Source organism: Python bivittatus, unplaced genomic scaffold (assembly GCF_059951505.1).
Source record: "Python bivittatus isolate LINGU-HERP-01145 unplaced genomic scaffold, Pbiv_v1 ctg000700_np1212, whole genome shotgun sequence".
Taxonomy (NCBI): Eukaryota; Metazoa; Chordata; class Lepidosauria; order Squamata; family Pythonidae; genus Python; species Python bivittatus.
The window spans coordinates 26,102,157-26,124,208 of NW_028277098.1; the positions used below are offsets into that span (position 1 = coordinate 26,102,157).

Below are 22,052 nucleotides of genomic sequence, written 5' to 3' on the forward strand. Positions count from 1 at the left end.
TTAATTCAAATTATTTCTTGTAATATTAAAAGCCTTTCTTTGCATCTTTTTTTATTCTTTCCACCAATGGAGTGTTGGAAATAAAGTATGTAAAGGGACTCTGTCTTTCTGGCTTAGCAGGATAACTTTCCTAAAATTTAACACAATGAGACAACATTTGGTAATGGTGGAAGAAACTAACAAAAGCAAGAATAAGTAAGAAAATGAGCTGGAGCAGGCTGGGAAATGAGAAAAACATTCCAGAAAAAAGTTTCCCAGTGCATCGCTATGAGAGATTCAATTGGATGGTAGTTTAGCATGCTGCTAATTCCTCCATTCTAAACTCCCCTCCCTCATTCTTCCTAATCATATGACTCAGAGCAAAGAGTATACAGCCTGCCTTGTGCATCCCAGTGCCCATTAATATACATACACATAGATACACCATGTTATTTTGTTACATAGATGAAAATACAGATGCCTTCTACAGGCACAGTTGGTAAAAGTGTTGGAAAGATTTACTGAAGCCCAAGCAAGCTATGTACACTTTTTGTAGCTATATAGGTAATTCAAAACAATATTTTATGTGAATGTATTGCTTACTATCTCATAGTCTCCAAGGCTCTTGATAAATTACCAGCCTGGATTGCAAATTAGAATTTTACCAAGCACATGAATGGCATGCTTGGATTTAGGCAGTAGAAATGGGAAGTCAAAATTACACTAGAGAGCTTTGGAAACAGAAAATCAGTTTGTCTTTGGGATATTGCATCTGAAGCTCCTATTTTACCTTGTTCTATAGATGGCCTTGAGGATACCTAGACTTTTAACAGATTTATTGCAGATTCATATTGCAATTTCTTTTTTAAAAGTCTGATACTGTTTTTCTCTGCAACATCTTAGAATATTAAAATGTCAGCGGCATATTGGAAAATGGTACAGATAGTATTTTGTTCCCTGCAGTAAGTATTAGGTTGCCTGTTTTTGAAGAAAATGAATTCACTTTATTGAATACTGTATAATCTTTCTAAAGTTTTCAGCTAAATAGGCTTGTTTTTATAGAGGATCAAATGAGAACATTAAAATTCATAAAGTATTTCATATCAAGTGAATGCAGATCTATTTTCTCCCAAAGGCAGAATTTCTGTTTCCTCACTGATCCTTCTTGCTGTCATCACCATAGCATAAGGCATTCTGCAGTGTTCAGCACAGTAGGATCTCTCTGTACATGGAACAGCTGCTTTTTAGAACTGTGAAAGAAAGGGGGGGGGGAAGTGGTAAATGAAATACTTACTTTCTTGAAATGCCCTTAAATGATAACAGTTAGGACATTTAGCACCTTTCACTACATCTGTTTTCACACTGATTTTGTGTATATGTGTGTATGTGTGAGAGAGAGAGCAAGAGAGATGAAGGCACATATAAAATCTTTGTAGTAGTCACTGGAAAAATATTCACAAAAATAAGATTTTTAAAAAAATAAAGATCTATATTTGTTAGCACAAATATAAGGGAACAAATGTTAATGTTTAAATTCTGTCTTGCTTTTTCTGTAATAAAATGAGATTTTAAAAAATAGAGAATATAGGGGAAAATGTCAGATCCTGAAGACATTTAAAACTATGAAAACTGAACATTATTTTCTGAGCCATTTTTATCTCTAGAACAGATTCTTTTGCTGTCTCATGAATAATGAACAAATATTTATATGTGCAATTAGGATGTTTATGTTAAATGAGAAAAGAAGAATTCAGAGCTATGAGAGGAGGGTGTTTACTTCCTAAGAGGAAGCACTATGACGGATTGCTATATGTGTGAACAGCAAGCAACAGTTACTTTGGTCCTACAAGCTACAGCTTCTTTCTTTCTTTTTGTAATATTTTTTATTAAAGATTAAACTTAGGAAAAAGAAAAACTAATATAAACTACAAAAAATATAAGAATAAAAAGTGTAGAAAAGGAAAAAAGGGGAAAAAGTATATAAAGAAGTAACTTCCCCCTTCATCACAAGAAGTATAAGCAATTTTAGTAATTTATCACCATCTCTTAAAATACAACGAATACTCTCTTCATCCCATATCTCATCTCTTAACTATAAACAAAATCCAAAAGAGAGCCAGGTTGGTCTAGTGGTTAAGGCACCAGGCTAGAAACCAGGACACTCTTGAGTTCTAGTCCTACCTTAGGCATGAAAGCTGACTGGGTGCCTTTGGGCCAGTCACTGTCTCTCAATCCAGCTCACCTCACAGAGTTGTTGTTGTAGGGAAAATAGGAGGAGGAAAGAGTATTAGGTATGTTCACCACCTTGAGTTATTTATAAAAAATAATAAATGTGGGATAAAAAGATCTAAAAAAAAAGCCTCATCATTCATTCCTTATCAGCAAAAGTCTATTAAGGATTACCAGAAATAACTACAAATAAGCCAACCCTATATTTCTTTCCTGTACTTTTAACAATCTTGGTTTTTAATCCCTTCAAATAATCTCTTAGAACTTGATTTCTTTTTTTCTTTTTCTTTTGGTCCCTTCTTAGCAAATCCTTCAAGACTTTAACAGATCCTTTTTATACATCCAGTAAGAAAATGTTATCCAAATCACTCTTCTGGTTTGATACTTGTATGTCCCCTTTAAGTATTAAGATATCAACCAGTTTCATTTCTATGTCCAGTATATTACCCTTTTCCATGTCGTTCTTGTAACTTGTCATATTTAAATCCACATCAGTCTTATCTGGTATAACTTGTGCTTCTTCTGTGACATCATTAACACACCATTTATCTACGGTTTCAGACATTCTTAAAATAATTTCTGAGTCCATTGTTCAACAATATCCTTCAAAACATTCCCTGTTAAGGTTTTTTGCTCCATTCTTTGTTAACAAGTCAAATTTAAGTATTTTTCTCCTTTAAATGTAATCTTTATTTTCTTCTAGTTCCCTCTAGTGTCTAACCTTCAAAGTTCCATCCTATCATGTTTTTTTTTTTTCCAAAGAACCCAAACAACCACAGTTTCCAACAGGAAGGATTTTTATAATTAATTTCAAATTTTTATACCAAATCCATCTGGACCCTTAGTCCATTTTTAACTTTCCAAAATCAACACACTAAACACCTTTTTGCCATTTATTCCAAAAAATAATATTTTTCAGAGTCCTTAAAATCATATTTATACCTTCTTTCTCTAAGGAGAAGGAGACTCACCTAGTGAATGCAATAAAAACTTGCCACTCTGAAGGGTCTTAATATTTCTAAAGCAATAAAAAATCGTTCCAATGGTAATTAAGAAATGAGGCTCAGTTGAGGTTTTTATCTATAAAAGGCTGCATTACAACTGTGAGCTAAGATGGTATCCCTCAACTCCCAGCTGTTTGACTCATAAGCCGACTGCAAAACCTCAGTTCCTGTGGTCTACTCATGAGAAGCGGCTGTCTGGAATGTGTGTGGGCTATCTCGCAATCTCTCCTTTCTCCAGAGAGATTTCACCGGCCAGGATCCAGCATCCAGCTGCTGATCTCAGCTGTAAATGCTGTCCTGCTTTGGCAGGGACGTCTGGCTCACCATGGTGCTCACCATAAGTCCAGGTCCTACAAGCTACAGTTTCAAAGGAAACTTGGGATTTCTGGTAGATCTGGGTCATTAGCTGATCATCTGTTGACTACAGCATGAATTTGTGGGTCGATCCATTCTAAAACATAGTGCACGCTACCTAGGACTTCTTATCCACTGTTCCTTTTTTATGGGAAGAACTACAGTAGTCAGTGTGGTATTGAGAGCACGTTACTAGCAGGTACTGGAAATTTACTCCAGAAGTTTGGAAATTATACAAAAAGAGACATAGATGGTGTGTGTGTGTGTGTGTGTATAAAAAAGATAGAAGAATGATAGGAAGTCCCATTACAGTACAGAAGTCCACTGATATAAAGTTGGTTATAGCATTGATTGTTCTGTACATTTTATGATTCATTTGAATGCAGTTTGATAGTATAGCATTCTGCATTGCTGGATGATGATAGAGGGAGATATCAATAATGAATATACTGTAACTGTTTTAGTGTGTTAACATACATGTAGCTATATGTTGTTTTTTCCAGTGGTGAAGCTGCCATCTGAGCATTTCACTATAAGACTAGATTTCTCTTTAAATAGCACTATGCTCCAGTGGTTCACCTCCTTCCTCAGTAGTCGGTTCCAGTTGGTGTTAACAAGGGTAGAGATCGCATCTGCAGCCCCTCTTGTGTGGGTTGCCTTAGGGGTTGACATTCTCCTCTCCTGTTTAACATCTACATGAAACCATTGGGTGAGGTCATCTGCCAGTTCAGGGTCCAGTATGTGGTGGTAAAAGTACCCCCCCATACACACGTAAACTGCATTCGCTACCAAAACTATGAGATGCCCCCCATACATATGAACTGCTGAAAATGCCCTTGTAAGAAAACATTCATAGCAAACTGAACTGACCCTGAGTGGTGACATAGAGAAGACTCAGTCAGGAACCTGTGGCCCAGTAAACCAAATTGTTTCTATTCACTGACCATATCTCACAGATAATATGGCTAGCATGCTGACCTAGTAGGAAGGAATAAATAATAATGTCACACGGATGGGTTTATCTAAAATATTCCAACATCACACTGTAATTTCCACTGTGTCTGCCTTTTTCTTTGTTTGCCTTTGCCTTTCTTTGCCTTGTAATGTAGCGGGCCAAAGGTATATAAGCCCTGGTTCTGCTTTTGCTCATGGCCGCTCACCAAAGTATCAAAGCTTTGCTGCGGGTCCCGTATATACTGTATTATTGCTTGTATGCATGGAAATAAAATTATGCTGTATCTTCAAAGTGATTTGGTTGCTTTAGGCGAGCCAGGTTTTGGCCACAACAGGTATCATCAGTATGCTGATAATACCCAACTTTACAGCTGCACCCTTAGTGGAATAGGTGAAACTGTCAATGTATTGACCCAATGCCTGGAGACTGTTCGGGTCTGGATGGGGCAGAACAGACTGGCTCAATCCTAACAAGACTGAGTGGCTGTGGCTGTTTGGACCCCCTGGGTCGGGGATGAAACCAACTTTAGTCTTGGATGGGGCTACACTTCCCCTGTCAAGACTGGTGCACAACTTGGTCCTTCTGGACTCATAGCTACTGCTTGAAGAACAGGTGGCAATTGTGGCCAGGAAGACCTTTGCACAGGTTCATCTTGTGTGCCAGTTGCACCCTTTCCTCAGTCAGGAGGCCTTTCAGACAGTCATTCATGCCCTGGTGACCTCCTGATTGGATTATTGCAATGTGCTGTACATGCACTTTGAAGGCCACACGGAAGCTACAGCTGGTTCAAAATGCAGCAGTATGAGCAGTAACAGGTGCCTCTTGTCACCACTGACAAGAGGCACCTTGTCCATGTGTCACCACTGCTACACAAGCTGCATTGGCTGCCACTTGGCTTCCAAGTATAATTCGAGGTGCTGGTATTACCTATAAGCCCCTGTATGGCATAAGGCCTGGATAAATGAGAGGTCACTTATTTCCTATAGTTTCTGCCCACCCAGTATGTTCCAACAGAGTGACTATGCTCTAGGTCCTCTCTATTAAACATTGCCATCTTGTGGGACCTAGGAAGCATGCCTTCTCTGTTGCAGCCCCCACCCTCTGGAACAGCATCCCTGCAGAGATAAGGATGGTGCCCTCTCTCCTGGGGTTCTGGAAAGCTTTGAAAACCTGGCTTTTGTCCTAGGCCTGAGGTTGATGTTTATTATTTGTTCAGTGGCCCCTGTTTTGTTTTACTGTTTTTGCTGTCCGTTAGATTATTTTAGTCTGGGCTATCTGTGTGGTTCAATGCTTTTAGCTGTTTCTATGTTTTCCCTAGTTTTGTACACCACCCAGAGTCCACTGGAACTGAGGGGCCAATAAATTTAAACAAATAAATAAATGTTGACTGAATATACATTTATATACATTTATATACATTATATACAGCAAATATACATTTGCTGGAGAACTGCACTTATGGTGAAACAAGCCCATGATTGCACAGAAGTAAAACCAGCTAACATATGACATGCTTGAAAGGATTAGAACCTTACTTACTTACTTACTTATTTATTTATGCTGCTTCTGTTATGATTACTTATGTTTACAATAAATAAAAAAATATCTGGCAAAATGAGCATGGAAGCATTCCTTCTGTGAAACAGCTTTCCCCTTGAAATGCGGACTCCCTACTCTATTGGCCTTTTGCAAGGCTGTAACGACCTGGCTCCTCCCCCAGGTGTTAGTTTGGGAGCTTTGGCATGCCTGAGCCTCAATGCAGTTTTAATTGGTGTTTTTTTTAAATGTAATTTTCTGTTTTTCTTTTTTTTCCACCCAGAGTTTCCTCGATAGATAGGCGGCCATATACATTGGATCAATAAATTATACATAAATACATAAATAAAAGCCCAAATTGTATAATGTGTGTTTTTTGTGTTTAAACTTAGAAAATATTTACAGTTAAAATTAATAATTAATTTATAAATCTCTATAGGCATCCTTTTGTGTCACATAGTAAATTGTGTGCTTAATATACAAATCTGTTGATTGCAAAACTTTGCATAGGTTTCTATAGGAAAAGAGATGCAACTTGTTATTTTACAAACTAAGCATTAATGATCAAATGTATTTTTTTTAACCAAGGGTTTTCAACTGGACTGGACAGAAATGGAATTGAAGCAAAATTACAAGGTCAGATGTTTTTCAGCTTTCTTGAAAACAGAAAAAAAACAATGTATTTAAATAGGCTTTAACTTAATACATTAAATCTGTTTAATCATTCTGCCTCACATCCTAGTACTTGTGTTAATATTCGTTCTACCAATTCCTTTGGTTATTTGTTAGTTATATCCAGCTTTTTCTTCAGGAGCTTAGAGAAGCACACATAGCATACATAGCACTCTGTCCCTTATTTTTCCTACAATAAAATCCTGTGGGATAGGTTGGGCTGAGAGAGTAACTGTCATATCTAGTGAACTTCCACAGCTAAGGATTTGAACCTAGGTACTCCTGGTCCTAGTCCACACTGGCTCTTACAACATGCCAGTAACATTCAATAACCCTAATAAAATTGATTCTCCTTTTCATGATAGATGTTTTATCTTTGGAAGATCTGTCATCATCTATTCAATCAGATTGAATGGAATTTAAAATTATTAACTTTAGTTGAACAATTAACGTAGTGTTTAGCTAACTGTGGAGGAAGGAAACTCATCCCTCTTGGCCACACCTTTCAGCCATTCTGGTTATGGATTGGGTTGTATTTCTACTGCCACCACTGATTTTCCTGAAGAAAGGAAATATATTGACCAAGTTCCTCCTCCTTAACACCAGCTTACAACAGTGATGGGGCTCTCACAGCCTGAGCAACTTACCTGTAACCAGGGAATCATTATTAAGGAAAACCAAGTTTGGTCCTAATAACTCTAAGGCATGTGGTCAGGGAATAGCAGTCTTGTCTCCTTTTGAGGAGATGAAAACAAAAGCATATAACTTATAAAAATAAGTTTTATTAAAAATAACAAATGAGAATTGTTCTTTAGCTTCTGTAGCCAAGTGCTCAAACAATAACAATGGGATGGAATAGGGCACTTAGCACTGATAAAAATACAAACAACATTCTAAATATCCATCTGTGACTGAATACTAAGGGAGGACTTGACATTGTGATATATAGGATCTGAGTTTCAAATAGCTTCAGTGGAATAAAACATATAGTACAATACAATAACACAGCATTTGCATAAGGAGAATAAACTTCTGATACAAAACTCAGGCAAATTCCATGAAACAATTAATTAACACTTTCCAACTATTAAAATCTATAAAGCAGACTAGCGTGCCTGGAAAAAAAAAAATCTGAACACAGGTCCTGACCTAGAACTTTTACTTTACCTCTGAGAGGAAGCATTTTCCCCCAGCTCACTTCTCCAGGCTGAATAATCCCCCATGCCCATAGACTGAAACCTCCAGTCAAAGTTGTAGGAGCACTTCCTCTTAGCTTCTGTTGATTCCCTAGAGGTTTTTGGATCACAATACAATGCCTTTTCTTCCCTCCAGCCCAGAGACAGATAGCTCTGCTCTTACCATGGGCTCCAGAATCCATCTCCTTCACCTACAATCTCTGCCTTCCTGCATAAAGCAACCCAATTTCTCTGCCCCCAAAGATGTTTTTGGCTCCAAGCCATACCTACTCTCACCTCCAAAGTTCAGCTCTGCCCCTAGTATGATTCCTCCTACCTCAGCATTGCTTAGCTTCCCGCTTCTCTTGGAAACTAACTCACCAGGACCATGTGGCCATTTCCAATCTTCATCTTGCTTACATCTTCTCCCTGTTGCAGGTGTTCTTCCTTTTTGGTCTTTTCCCAGAAGATCCACTTTCTATCATCTCTTTATGCTGTTCCCCCTTGACCCAAGACAAAGCTTTTTTCCAAGCAAAGGTGGGGCTGAGGACAACCTTTTCAGCAAGTCTGGACAAGTTTATTCCTCCCCACTTTTATGTGAAGCTACTTTAAACTCACCAAGAATCCTGTTTGTCTTATCAGGGCAAGTCTAAGCTTGTTTTTCTTGTCTGCTCACATGTTCATAGCCATTGCATGGGCACTCAAATGAAGAAGTTGATTATATGTCTGGGAAATAGCTATCAATCTTGGGTGAGTGAATGTGGGGGATGGAAGGGCTTGCCTTGCCTGAGTTGAATGGGGGTTTCCCTGTCACAACAAATAGATAAATTTTCTGCTTTTCCTATCTGCAAAAATTATTTTTTTCCCACATGTCAAACAATTATCACTTCAACTTGGATAGAACTGTGTTTGAAGAATCTGAATAATTTGTCATCACTTGATTTGATCAAGATGGATGATAATCTCCATTTCAAGCCCACAGGTAATATTATATAACCTGTATTATATGAATGTTCAGATTTAATTTTTTAATATTTAAAATGTTTTCTGGGGCATGCATCATCCTCATAAAGGCTGTCTCCTAGGAAAATCTGCAATTGTAAGACTTCATACAGCCCTCAAGTCTGCCTTTTATGTGTCCAGAGTTCTTTCTTTCCATGATGACTGAAAATTGACAGTGTAGTTTTTGCCATTTTCAGTAAACACCTGAAAATTGTAATATCAGCCTTAAAATAGGCTTAACAGTATTTTTTTTTAAAATCCAGTAGAAAATATAAATCAGAAAAAATGTAACTGTAGCCACATTTATGGTGTCATGGTTCTGTGTATCATGGTACCACTCACTGCAACTCTCAGTCTCAGAAAAGTGTTATCTGTGGCCCACCACAGTTACAAAACTTTACTCTTCCTTACCTTAGAGCATTCCATAAATTAAGAGCAGTTTCTTGATAAGATATCTGTATTACAAGCATGAACTAGGAGAATTTGGATAATGACTGCAGAAGCTTGAGACTTTAAGTCACTGTATATATGTATGAAAGAGAAGCATCTAGACTCATTTTCCTATGGAAAAATCCCATTGATATTCACATTTCTTCTGAAGATCGTGGAATTCAACCATAAAATTAGCCAATGGACAACCAAAAGAAACAAATGGTCCTTTCCAGATTTGTAGAAAGGCATGATTATAGGCCAGAGCAAACAGAGGTGGCAGTATTTCTCAAAGCTCTGTGCCATAGAAGAATTCTTCCAGTCCTTTCATGCTTACTTGGGAGCGTGGAAAACTCATGAACACATATCTCTTAAATGTTTGTAAATAGTAATAATATCTTGTCCTTGAAATGAATACTGAACATGTAATTAGAATGCCAATTAATAGAATAAACCATATTTTGTTGTTAAATCTAATTTATGGTATGATGTTCTCATTCTATAAAGATGAGTAGCTAAAAATACTAAAAAGCCCTCTTGAGTTAAAATCTGTATCATGGAATAATAGAGTTGGAAGATTCCTTTAGGCCATTAAGTCCAATCTTCTGCTCAATACAAGAATCCAAAATAAAGCATCCCAAACCAATGGCTGTCTAGCCTCTATCTGAACCCATCCAGTGAAGGGGAGCCTCCCACCTCTCTAGATAATTGTTTCTAATGAAGAACGGGACTTACTGTTAAAAAGGGTTTTTTCCTAACATTCAATCAGAATATGTCTTCTTGTAATTTAAATTCGTTATTCAAGTAGAAAAATTGTCTTCTATATTTCACTTATTAAAAATATTTGTTTTATATATTTATTTTTTCCTCAGAAACTGGACGACAGATGGCTTGGTATTATATTGCATTTGACACCATAAAAAAATGTTTTGTGATTAATGGAACAGCTACTTTATCTGAACTGGTAATTTTATTATTCATATGAAGAATTAATACTCTTCAAATTATCTGAAAACTCATTTACTGTTTCAGATTTTTGAAAGTTGCTTTTATTAAAACTTTACATAATTCATACCATTTGGCTTAGATCTGTGATCAGAGTTGTGAGCTGGCGGAGAAATGACATTTCATTAATTATTTTGCAAGCTAGTAGAAGAATTTGTACAGTATAGTTATATACAGTTATCAGGAATGGCATTAAACTCTAATACAGAGTTATTGGGAAATAACTTGTGCTATTTGAACTTTTGTGGATCTGGATCACTAATTCTCTGGCTCTCAAAAGAGTGGTCTACTTGAAGAAGACCACCATTAGATTCAACTCATTATATCACATTCTCTCTCTCTTTCTCTCTCTCTTGCCTTCAAGTAATTGTTGACTCCTGGTGACTGCCTGGACAAGTCCCTGCAGTTTTCTTGGCTTTGTGCCTAAGGCAGGACTAGAACTCATGGTCTCCCAGTTTCTATCCTGGTGCCTTAACCACTACACCAACCTGGCTCTCTTTATATTAACCTATTATAATATTTTACCTAAAGTTTTTGATGTCAGATTGTTGGGCCTTAATAAATTTTAAATTTTAAATAAAATTTAAATAAAATTTATTTAAATTTTAATTTTTTAAATAAATAAATAACTATAGGGTCATACTGAGTGGATGTAATTTTTCATCTTCCTTTTTTGCCTTTACTACTTATACTATTTGTATGCATTTATTGTGGTTTGGCCTAAGCACTTAGTACAGACTAGCTAAGTGGATATTATGGATCTGAGGTTGCACGTATTGTCACCTATGTTTATTTTTTTAATGTTTTTATATGTTGTTAGCTGTTCAGAGGTGCTGTGGTATGCTGGGTGGTCATACTTACTGACTAAATGAATAAATAATTAAGCTAAGTGATTTTTAAGACCAATCTGGACAAAATGAAAAAAAAAATTCCCCCACTCAATATCTAAATGAAAAATTAATTTCCTAAAAAAATGGGGAAAATTATCCATATTGCTTAGGCATTTTGCTCATGAAATACTTATCCTGTGGAACAATTAAATCTTACCTTGCCTTATTCATCACACATAATTTTCCCTGTGCTTGGACAATATTTGGTCTAAAAACCCAGTGAAAAGAAATAAGGAAAAGCCTTTACTGTTTTTACAACAGGGTCCTTTGTGCTGAAGCATATTGTTTATTGAGAACCACAGCAGTACATGCAACACTAACTTGAAGTGAGATATTAAAACTGCTGTGTATTGTTAATTATATGTAACACAGATAGGCATTTCCTGGCAAAACAAACATTTTCCATTGCTTTTCTTGTTTGTATGTGGTGTTTTGTTTATTGTTTTTTCATTAGACCACTGAGAAACTTTATTTTGCAATTTTGTCTAAGTGCATGAGAATTTGAACTATATTCACTGAAAGCTGATTGTGGTATTTGCATGGCAGCAATAGGTTTATGTATCAATGAAATTTAATTCCCATTTAATTTTGAACGTATTTGATGTTATATGAATAAATATGGGTTTATGATGATGCTCTGTCAACTATAACTATCTGGTATCATCCTGATTTTCAGAAGGGTCAGTCATACTTTGCCAGTCTGTTTATAGGAAAAATTAAAGGTATTGAATGAAATACAGCATTGAGAGAAAGAAATATGTGAAGCCAGGTTTTATCCCTATAGTACAAAATTGTGGTACATATGAACCACTCAAATTTTATTTATTTATACAATTTATATGGTCTCCCATCTCACTGCAGTGATTCTAGGTGGTATACAAAGTTAAAAACACCAGTTTAAACAACTCAAATCATAAATGCCTGAGGTCATAAAGAGCTATTCCAACTCATAATAAAACAACACTACCTGTCAGAGCTTGTTTAACCTCTGGCCCAAACGCTTAGGGGATTTTTAAAAGCAGATGCTTTGCTTTTCAGGGTATTACATACTTCTGTAGGGACTCTATTAAATGTACAAGTAGTCCCCAGTTTAAGAATGAGTTCCCAAGGTCTGTCGTTAAGTTGAATTTGTATGTAAGCTGGAACAGTATTATTGTATAATACTGTATAATTAGTATTGTGTAATGAACTCAAACCATTGTATATTTAACTCAAATCATTGTGTATTTAACTCAAATTTTGCTACAATAGGCTCCATTCTTGACTATGGGTTGTTCTTAAACCAGATTTCTTAACCCAGGGGACTATGCGGCATCTTGATATTTACATTTTGGATAAAGAAGATAAGAAATAAATAATAATAACAACAATATAAGCAATATATTTTATTCTTGGATATTAATTACCAAATTGGTTAATACAGTTCTCAGTTCTCCAGCACTAACCCATTACATGAATGTATTGTTTTTCCTCCTCCTCCTCCTCCTCCTCCTCCTCCTCCTCCTCCTCCTCCTCCTCCTCATAAAAGTGTTCAGTTGCCTTCCAGGAAAAACTATAGACTATCCTTTCATATTTGGTAATAAAAACAATAACAACATAATCCAATGCTTGTCCATTCAAAAGTAAATTCTACTGAAATCAATACATCCTGTTTTCAGATAAATATGGATAAGATAAACAATCATATAAAAATAACAGGCACAAATAAAAACAAGCTAAATAATACCTCCATCATTCTCAAGTCTTTTGAACGATTACAACTGAATTGCCACGTAGAACTCTGAACCTGTTTCTCTGCAACTACATCTAAGCAATTAGATAATTTAAAAATAAGTGCTTAAAAAGTATTAAAATAAATGGAAAGAACAAAAATAGAAGAACAAAATTAATGAAAGAAACTATTGCAGGTCATATTGATATCTGGTTGCAGTGAATTTTCAGACATCAAGTTAAGAACAAATGAGAAAAAAATACTGAATTCCTTGAACAAAGACAAGAAGAGGATGAACATAAGGTACAAGCTGAAACTTAAAATTATTTTTGAGTGAAATATAATTTTTATAACAGCAACATTTTTGTCCTGTGCATAGTGGTATATGCTTATAACCTAAGTGCTATGTTGTTATAAATTCTGTCCTACTTAGAATTAATTCTAGTTCACCTCAGAGATGTCAGCGCCTGGGCAAAGACTTTCCTGGCCATACCCTCTATCTGGTCTTCCAGCAAGAGCCCCAAATTCAGAAGGACTCCCAGATTGCAAACCTGCCGTTCTTGGGGGAGCACAATCTAGTCAAGAAACTATGATGGTATTTTTCTGGAATCAGTAGACTTTAACCCAAACTTGCTTGGATTGAGTCTGAGCCTGTTTCTCCCCTTCCAGGCCTCCAAACACTAGATCATAACTTCTAACACATCTCCCATTTGGTAGGATGAGACAGCTTTGTTTCATTCACATGTTGATGTTGCCTCACTGAACTGTAGTATAATCTCTCCCGGCACGTTTGGATATTAAATAAGATTGGGGAAAGCACTGAGCCCTGAGATACCCCATACTGGAGGGGCCCACCTGTCCCCTCCAACCACAGACTGGACCACTTACTCAGTAAGGGATAGAAATGCTGTAAAATGGTGCCTTCAAACCCATACAGGTGGTCCAGTAGGATACTGTGACCAACACTATTGGAGGCTGCTGAAGGGTCCAGTAGGCAAGGATGGTTACTCTCCTCCCATCCCAATGAACCCACTTCTTCCAATCCACAGGATCAAAACCATCTTGGCTAACATCACAAGATGATACATCTGTCATCTCAGATTCTTTCTATCCAGCTTCCAACTTAGAATGAATAAGAACAATTTTATATTCAAAATGCTCAACAAAAGAAACACAAAATTTACAATAGCTTGATCTTCTGGCCAATGAGGACCCAGAGCACTCTAAACCGTGCACCTGACTTTCCACAGATGCAATAAGGTAGAGAAGCAAGCCTGCTCTGCTGATTGTATCACAACAGAGTAAGCTCAGATCTCAGCTTTGTGTCCAGTTGTACTCACTACATTTCCTGCCAGCATCAGCCCAGACATCTCTTTACCTGTTTTTGAGAGCTCTCAAAAAACTAGTAGCTCACAGGGATCAGTGGGTGGGGAGCCATCTCTCATGGGTAATCCTATCTAATGCCTTTGTTGACTTCATATTAGATAGGCTAACAAAGCTCCCAATAGAAATGCCCCCCCCCCCCCAAATCTCTGAGGAATTCTCCAAGCACTATCTGTAAAACCTCTGGATCCATCCTCATTCTTTCACTCAAGTCTATCCTCTTTTTTTTCCTTTGGTTCTCTTTCTTCTTTCCCAATTTCTTTCACCAATGCATGATTGATTGATTATTTATATATTAAACATACTTTTATACCGCCACAATAAAAGTTGGTGGTTTACATAAAAAATACAATACCATATAAAAATAAAAAATACAACTGATTATGTGCCATCAACTTGGTGTTGACTGTTAGCAACCACATAGATAATCTTCAAGATGATCTGTCCCCAACCTTGTTCTTCAAACCTTCCAAAGGTGCATACATTGCTGATGTAAATTGAGACCATCCATCTTCCTGCTGGTCATCTTTTTCTCTTTCCTTCTACCTTTCCCAGTATTATAGACTTCTCAAGAGAGTTAGGTCTTTGCATAATGTGTCCTAAATATGATGATTTGAGCCTGGTAATCTGTGCCTCAAATTAGAGTTCTAGATTCATTTTTTCTATGATCCATCTGTTTGTTTTCTTGGCTATCCATGGTATTCTCAGGAGTCTTTTCCAACACTAACGTTCAAAAGTGTTAATACTCTCTCTATCCTGCTTCTTCAAAATCCAACTTTTGCTTTCATAAACTTCATAGGGTAAACCGTTAGTTGTATGATTCTGATACAGTGGTACCTCGGGATACGAACACCTCTACTAACGAACTTTTCAGGTTACGACCAGCTCCGGCTGCAAAAATTTACCTCGACGTGCGAACTCCGCCTCGGGGTATGGTCATTTTTCTGCCCTGACATGTGGTCCGCGGCCATTTTTCTGCCCCTGACACGTGGTCCGCGGCCGTTTTCCCGCCGCGCCCAGCCATTTTCCCGCCGCGCCGCGCCCGGCCGTTCTCGCACCGTGCTGTGCCGCCCCTGGCCATTCTCCCGCTGCGCAATGCCCGGCCTTTTTCCCACCGCGGCGCCCGGCCGTTCTCCCACCCCTGATGCATGGTCCGCGGATGCCAGAACGGATTAACGGTAATTACATTGAACCTTATGGGAAAATTTGCTTCGGGGTGCGACCACATTCGGAGGGCGGAATGGATTAACCAGATTTACATTGAACCCTATGGGGAAATTTGCGTCGGGTTACGACCAACTCGGGATACGCCCAGAGTCACGGAACGCATTAAGTTCGTATCCCGAGGTACCACTGTATTTGCAAGTGTTCAACAATATATATTTACAGTAATTCAAACTAGGGAAAATGGGCCAGTGCCGCTCTCATTTGGTCCATTTCCCTCTTTATCCACTTGATGGCTTAGACAAAATGACAGCAACTCTAGCTCTGTAGCTTCAGCTCTCTGATGGGCTGGTGGCAGTCCTGGAAGCTCCCATAGCCCATTTGGCTTTCAGGCACAGCATTCCTCACCTTTTCTCTTCCCTTCTATTCCATATCTTGCTATGATTCCTCTTGGAATTCCTCAAAACTGCATGTGATTTCTACCCATTAGAACTTGCAGTGTTAAAATGTGCACATTTGAAGCTGTAAAGTATGGAGAATGTTTATCTTCCCAGAGATTGGCAAACCCCATCTCAAGCTCACATGGTCAATACTGAAGAGCATATTTCAAGAGCATCTGGAGGACCACAAGTTCCATAACTCTGCTCTGAAGCTGTAACTGTATAGCAATTTACTGCTAAATAAGTCTTATTGAATTCAGTGGGACTTATTTATATGTATGATTCTGGTACATCTTTTTGTTAATGGGAAATACATCCCATTTTATGTTCTAAACTAATGCCCTATATTTAGCACAAGTAAATAAAACCTTGTATGTTCATGTACAGATATCCAATGGAAGGAAAAATAAAAACAAGAGAAATGAAAGTAAACTGGTAAGCATTTTGTACAATATTATTATTATTATTATTATTATTATTATTATTATTATTATTATTATTATTATTATTATTTTAAAATAGAAATAATAATGATTATTGGTAAATTATTGTATGGTGTTTGTGGTGTCCTTGGGGTTCTCTAACTCCTCACTACAGTGCCTACAGAAAATCAAAGATGTACACATAGATGAAGATGAAATTATGATCTCATGTGATGTCACAGCACTCTTTACATCCATAAACTGGGAACTAGTGAAAGAATCCATATTAGTAGTACTACACAGCACACCCGACCTAACCAAATACACCCAGATCAAAATACCCAGAATCATGGACCTCATCAACCTCTGCCTCACTACCTATTTTCAGTTTGATGGATAAATATACCAACAAATCAGAGGCACACTCATGGGATCACCCCTGTCAGGACTCATAGCAGAGATTGTAATGCAACGCCCAGAAACTATAGTGCTCCCATGCATACAACCCAAGGTATGGATCCAGTATGTAGATGATACCTTTGTTATAATAAAAAAGGACAACTAGAGAAGACACATGAAACCATCAAAATCTTCGAAGGAATAAAGTTCACCAGAGAGGAAGGAAACAACAACACGCTGCCCTTCCTGGATATCCTTATCAGCAGAGGAAACAACAGCAAATTAGAAGTCCAAGTCTATCGGAAGACAACCCACACTAATCAAGTACTCCATTACCAAAGTAACAACCCTTCCTCCCACAAGAGGAGCTGTGTAAGAACATTATTCAAACGAGCACAAACGCATTGCAGCAACCCAGAACAGCAGAAAAAGGAAACAGACCACCTATACAACATCTTCCAACAAAATGGACATCCACACAACTTTATCAAAAACTCCTTGACCATTCAACCTACTGCAACACAACCAACACAAGCTATGAAAAGGAGAACACTGCCATACATCAGAAATGTCTCAGAAACTACCAACAGACTATTATAACCACATGGCATCTCTGTAGCACACAAACCAACTAAAGCCCTCCAAAACATCTTAAGCAAACCAGAAGACCCAGTAGCCCAAAAAGAAAAAACAGGAGTCATCTACAACATATAGTGTAAGGACTATAACAACCACTATGTAGGACAGACAGGCAGAAGGCTTGCAGAGTGCATCCATGAATACCAACTAGCAGTCAGAAGACATGATGAAAACTCTTTAATCTCACAACACATGGACAGACTTAACCATAGTTTCAACTGGGAAACTGTCAGCATCTTAGACCAAGCTAAATCCAAAAATGCAAGAGAATACTTGGAAGCTTGGTATTCAGGCAAGGCAGCCATCAACAGGCACATAGAGATAAACAACATCTACACACTATTCAAAAGAGACAATAAAAAGGACACAAAAGACCAGAACATCTCCTCACCAGCAATCATCACCCAGATAAGCAGAGATTAACACTAAGATTACCACCAGACATACAAGCAGTAAACAATAACCTAATCAAGGAACTACCAGAAGAAAAAAATAGAACAAAACAAAACCCACACCCCCACCAACACTGGCAAGGCATGCCACAATATATAAACAGAGAGCAAACCCCATTCCATTCTAGCACTGAAGATGTTACCTAACCTGGTAATGAAACGTATTGTCGAAGGCTTTCACGGCCGGCATACGATGGCTGGTGTGGGTCTTCCGGGCGGTGTGGCCGTGTTCTTGAAGTTTTGTTTCCTAATGTTTCGCCAGCACCTGTGACCGGCATCTTCAGAGTGCAGGAGCACAGACAGGAGCAGTTCTCTCTGTGCCCAGGGTAATGTGACCCTTCTGTGGGTATTTATAGAGATCTGGGGGGGGGGAAAGGGGGGATTGGGTGTGTGTGGGGGGGGGTTGAGTTACTGAGTGGCTGCTTGTTTTGGTGTCAGCATCTGTGTGTATCTTCCTGGGGATTAGGCAGGGTTTTTTCTTCTATTGAATTGTTAACGAGGGGCTGCTGGGGGTGATTAGCAAGTTCATTGTGTGAACTGTTCACATGTCACAATTCGGACCCCGACATCATCATCCTGCCGGCTGACAAGGGCAACGCCACGGTAATTATGAAAACAGATGAATACAAAGACAAAGTTAGAGAACTACTAGACCCCACCACATACAGAAAACTAAAACGGGATCCAACCAGCAAAATCATGAAACAAACCAACACCCTGACGAGGAGCTCCTCCCTTCACCCCAACGTACTTCAACGCATATGCAAGACCGAAGCCCTTACACCCAGACTATACGGACTCCCCAAAATCCACAAAGACTCGATCCCACTCAGACCCATCGTAAGCACCATTGGCTCCCCGACATATGAATTATCCAAACATCTGGCCACCCTTCTACAGACCCACGTTGGACAGACTCCAGCCCACATCAGAGACTCAGGACATTTCATTGACAAAATCAGCACCCTGAAACTCAACCCCATGGACAAACTGGTCAGCTTTGACGTGGTCTCCCTGTTCACCAAGGTACCAGTGAGGGACACCCTGGCACTCATCAAACAGATCTTCCCAGAAGACATAACAGCCTTATTTCAGCATTGCCTAACAACCAGTTACTTCCTATGGGATAATGAGTACTACGAACAGATGGACGGTGTCGCCATGGGAAGCCCCCTGAGCCCAATCGTAGCAAATTTCTACATGGAACATTTTGAAAAACGGGCTTTAGAAACCGCACCCGCTACCCCAACAGTCTGGTTCCGATTTGTGGATGACACCTTTGCAATTTGGAGTCAGGATGAAGAAGACCTAGAGAAGTTCCTGAACCACCTAAACAGCGTCCACCCCAATGTACAATTCACCATGGAAAAAGAAGTGGATGGCCAACTTCCATTTCTAGACACGTTGGTCATACACAAACCAGACCTCAAATTAGGACACAAAGTCTACAGAAAACCTACCCACACAGACCGGTACCTACACAAAAACTCCAACCACCACCCACATCAGAAAAGAGGCATTATCAAAACCCTCATGGATCGTGCCAATCGGATCTGTAAAACCCAATTCCTAAACTCTGAACTTAACCACCTTAATTAGGTCCTACAAGCGAATGGCTACTCCAAAAATGAAATAAAAAGAGCCATCAAACCAATAAAGCAACATGCGACTGAAGAAGAAAAACAGCCACCCACCAACAAAGTATTTCTGCCCTATATCAAAGGGGTCACAGACCGCATGGGAAAACTGATGGAAAAACACAATTTCCAAACAATCTTCAGACCCACCAGAAAAGTACAAGAAGTGCTAAAATCAGCAAAAGACAAAAGGGATCCCCTCACCACCGCAGGAGTATACCGCATACCATGCAGTTGCGGGCAAGTATACATCGGGACCACAAAACGCAGCATCCATACCAGGATAAAAGAACATGAAAGACACTGCAGACTACAGCAACCAGAAAAATCTGCAGTAGCTGAACATGCTCTCAAGCACTCTGGACACAAAATCCTATTTGAAAACACAGAGATACTGGACAACACCAACAGCCACTATACCAGGCTATACCGGGAAGCCATTGAGATTCACAAACACCAGCACAGTTTCAATAAAAAAGAGGAGAGTCTAAAAATCAACAAAACCTGGCTACCAATCCTGAAAAATACAGCCTGCAAAAGGTCAATGAACTCAGCTCAACCACCAGGACATGTGAACAGTTCACACAATGAACTTGCTAATCACCCCCAGCAGCCCCTCGTTAACAATTCAATAGAAGAAAAAACCCTGCCTAATCCCCAGGAAGATACACACAGATGCTGACACCAAAACAAGCAGCCACTCAGTAACTCAACCCCCCCACACACACACCCAATCCCCCTTTCCCCCCCAGATCTCTATAAATACCCACAGAAGGGTCACATTACCCTGGGCACAGAGAGAACTGCTCCTGTCTGTGCTCCTGCAGTCTGAAGATGCTGGTCACAGGTGCTGGCGAAACGTTAGGAAACAAAACTTCAAGAACACGGCCACACAGCCTGGAAGACCCACACCAGCCACTGGTAATGAAACATTTGCAGGAAAACAACCAAGCTCAGAGAACACCAAGGACTCCACAATTCAACCTTGAGGTACACATCTTCGTTTCTGTATGGTGTTTCCTTACACTTCATTCTCTCTAGATTTTATCTTGAGCTTGATTTTTTTTAATCAGTGGACTTCCTGGTTATTATATTTATATACTGGTGTTTTCAATATTTTGAAGAATTTACAACTTCTTTTTCAGTCTTATTCAGGCACAGTTAGGATGCATTCCCATCCAAGATTTCACCTTGACGCAAGATATAGGAAAGATTTTTAGAAATGGCATAAGACTTACAAAATGTATGGTAAAATTTAAAATTATTCTTTTTATTATTTATTTACTTACTGGTAGTCCTCATTTGGTAACCACAATTGGGACTGGCAACTCAGTCGTTAAGCAAAGTGGCTATTAAGTAAAACATCATGATTTTACAATCTTCAGTTTTCCTTTGCTTTATAGACCTGCAAAGGTTATAAATGCAAGGACAGATCACAAAGTTACTTTTTCATCACCATCATAACTGCAAATGGTCAATAAATGAGGCAGTCGCTAAATGAGGACTACCTGTGCTTATAATTTAAATTTTTAGGGCCACTCATTTGCTAACATGCTAACAAGTCCAAGTTGTTTACAAGAGTAAAAAATAGAAACAATGTATTAAAATTAATAGAAAGATACATAAGCATGTATTCTTTCTCTCCCTCTTTCTTTTTACCCTTGTTCTTTTTCTTGTGTAGGGTTGTCTGAATTTCTGGCTACCCGTCCAAACAACTTTATTGTATTATTAAACTCCTTGATTTTAGCAAAGTGCTTCAGATGTAGACTTTGGGAAAATTCATTGTATGTATCCAAACAGCTAGAAAAAATTGGTAGGTACCATAAAAATTATTCTACCTTTGAACTCAGGATACAATACATGTTGAACTTTTTCCTGTTTGGGGTAAAAATCTGATCATTTCAATCTACTAGCAGAAAAAATAGTAGGATAGGTTTTTCCTTTTCTTCTTCTATCCTCAAATCGGAGAAGGCTCTCCAGAATAGATTCTGAGGAGAATTTAAATGGAATCCATGCACAGTTCTTAGAGCTTTCTTCTATTAATTAATATGCTGCTTAGCTTTACAAAAGGAAGTAGCAGCAGTGATGACAACTTTGTAGAGCAGTCTATTATACATAAGAAGTACAAATTACAAAAGAAAGTTGGAGATATTTGTATATGCTGCCAAGAGCTCCTACAATCTCAATATATATGTTTTTTCAAAATGACAGATTTGAAATAATTATTTTAAAATATGAGGTAGACACATTAACTACTTTAGGCATTTATGCCACATATACTTCAGAATAAACTATATGAAACTTGGGAACATATTTCTGAACCAACGTACATAGGATAGCACTGTTAGTTTAGATACTTTCTGTTCTAAGGATGGGAAAGTTTGCTTATTATCTTTCACAGCCAGCGAGATGCTGACAGAAACATAAAACTTTAAAGTATAAGAACAGTCTAGTAGTAACATAGCAAATAATGATAGCAATATAGCAATGTATCTCAGAAAAGGGGACGCGGTGGCGCAGCGGCTTAATGACGCTGAAAGTTGCTGGCCAGAAATGGTCGATGCTTCAGCGGTTC

General features: G+C 38.3%; 1 protein-coding gene across 1 annotated transcript in view; it reads left to right on the forward strand.

Annotated features, from left to right (window-relative positions):
* Positions 1 to 22,052, forward strand: part of HFM1 (helicase for meiosis 1) — an 84,522-nt gene that overhangs the window by 35,848 nt on the left and 26,622 nt on the right. Inside the window, exons 18-24 of the mRNA XM_088153365.1 lie at positions 6,646 to 6,693; positions 8,806 to 8,886; positions 10,208 to 10,299; positions 13,138 to 13,244; positions 16,316 to 16,363; positions 20,623 to 20,720; positions 21,159 to 21,290. Coding sequence (XP_088009491.1) covers positions 6,646 to 6,693; positions 8,806 to 8,886; positions 10,208 to 10,299; positions 13,138 to 13,244; positions 16,316 to 16,363; positions 20,623 to 20,720; positions 21,159 to 21,290 — 606 coding nt within the window. The remainder of the gene's footprint in view (positions 1 to 6,645; positions 6,694 to 8,805; positions 8,887 to 10,207; positions 10,300 to 13,137; positions 13,245 to 16,315; positions 16,364 to 20,622; positions 20,721 to 21,158; positions 21,291 to 22,052) is intronic.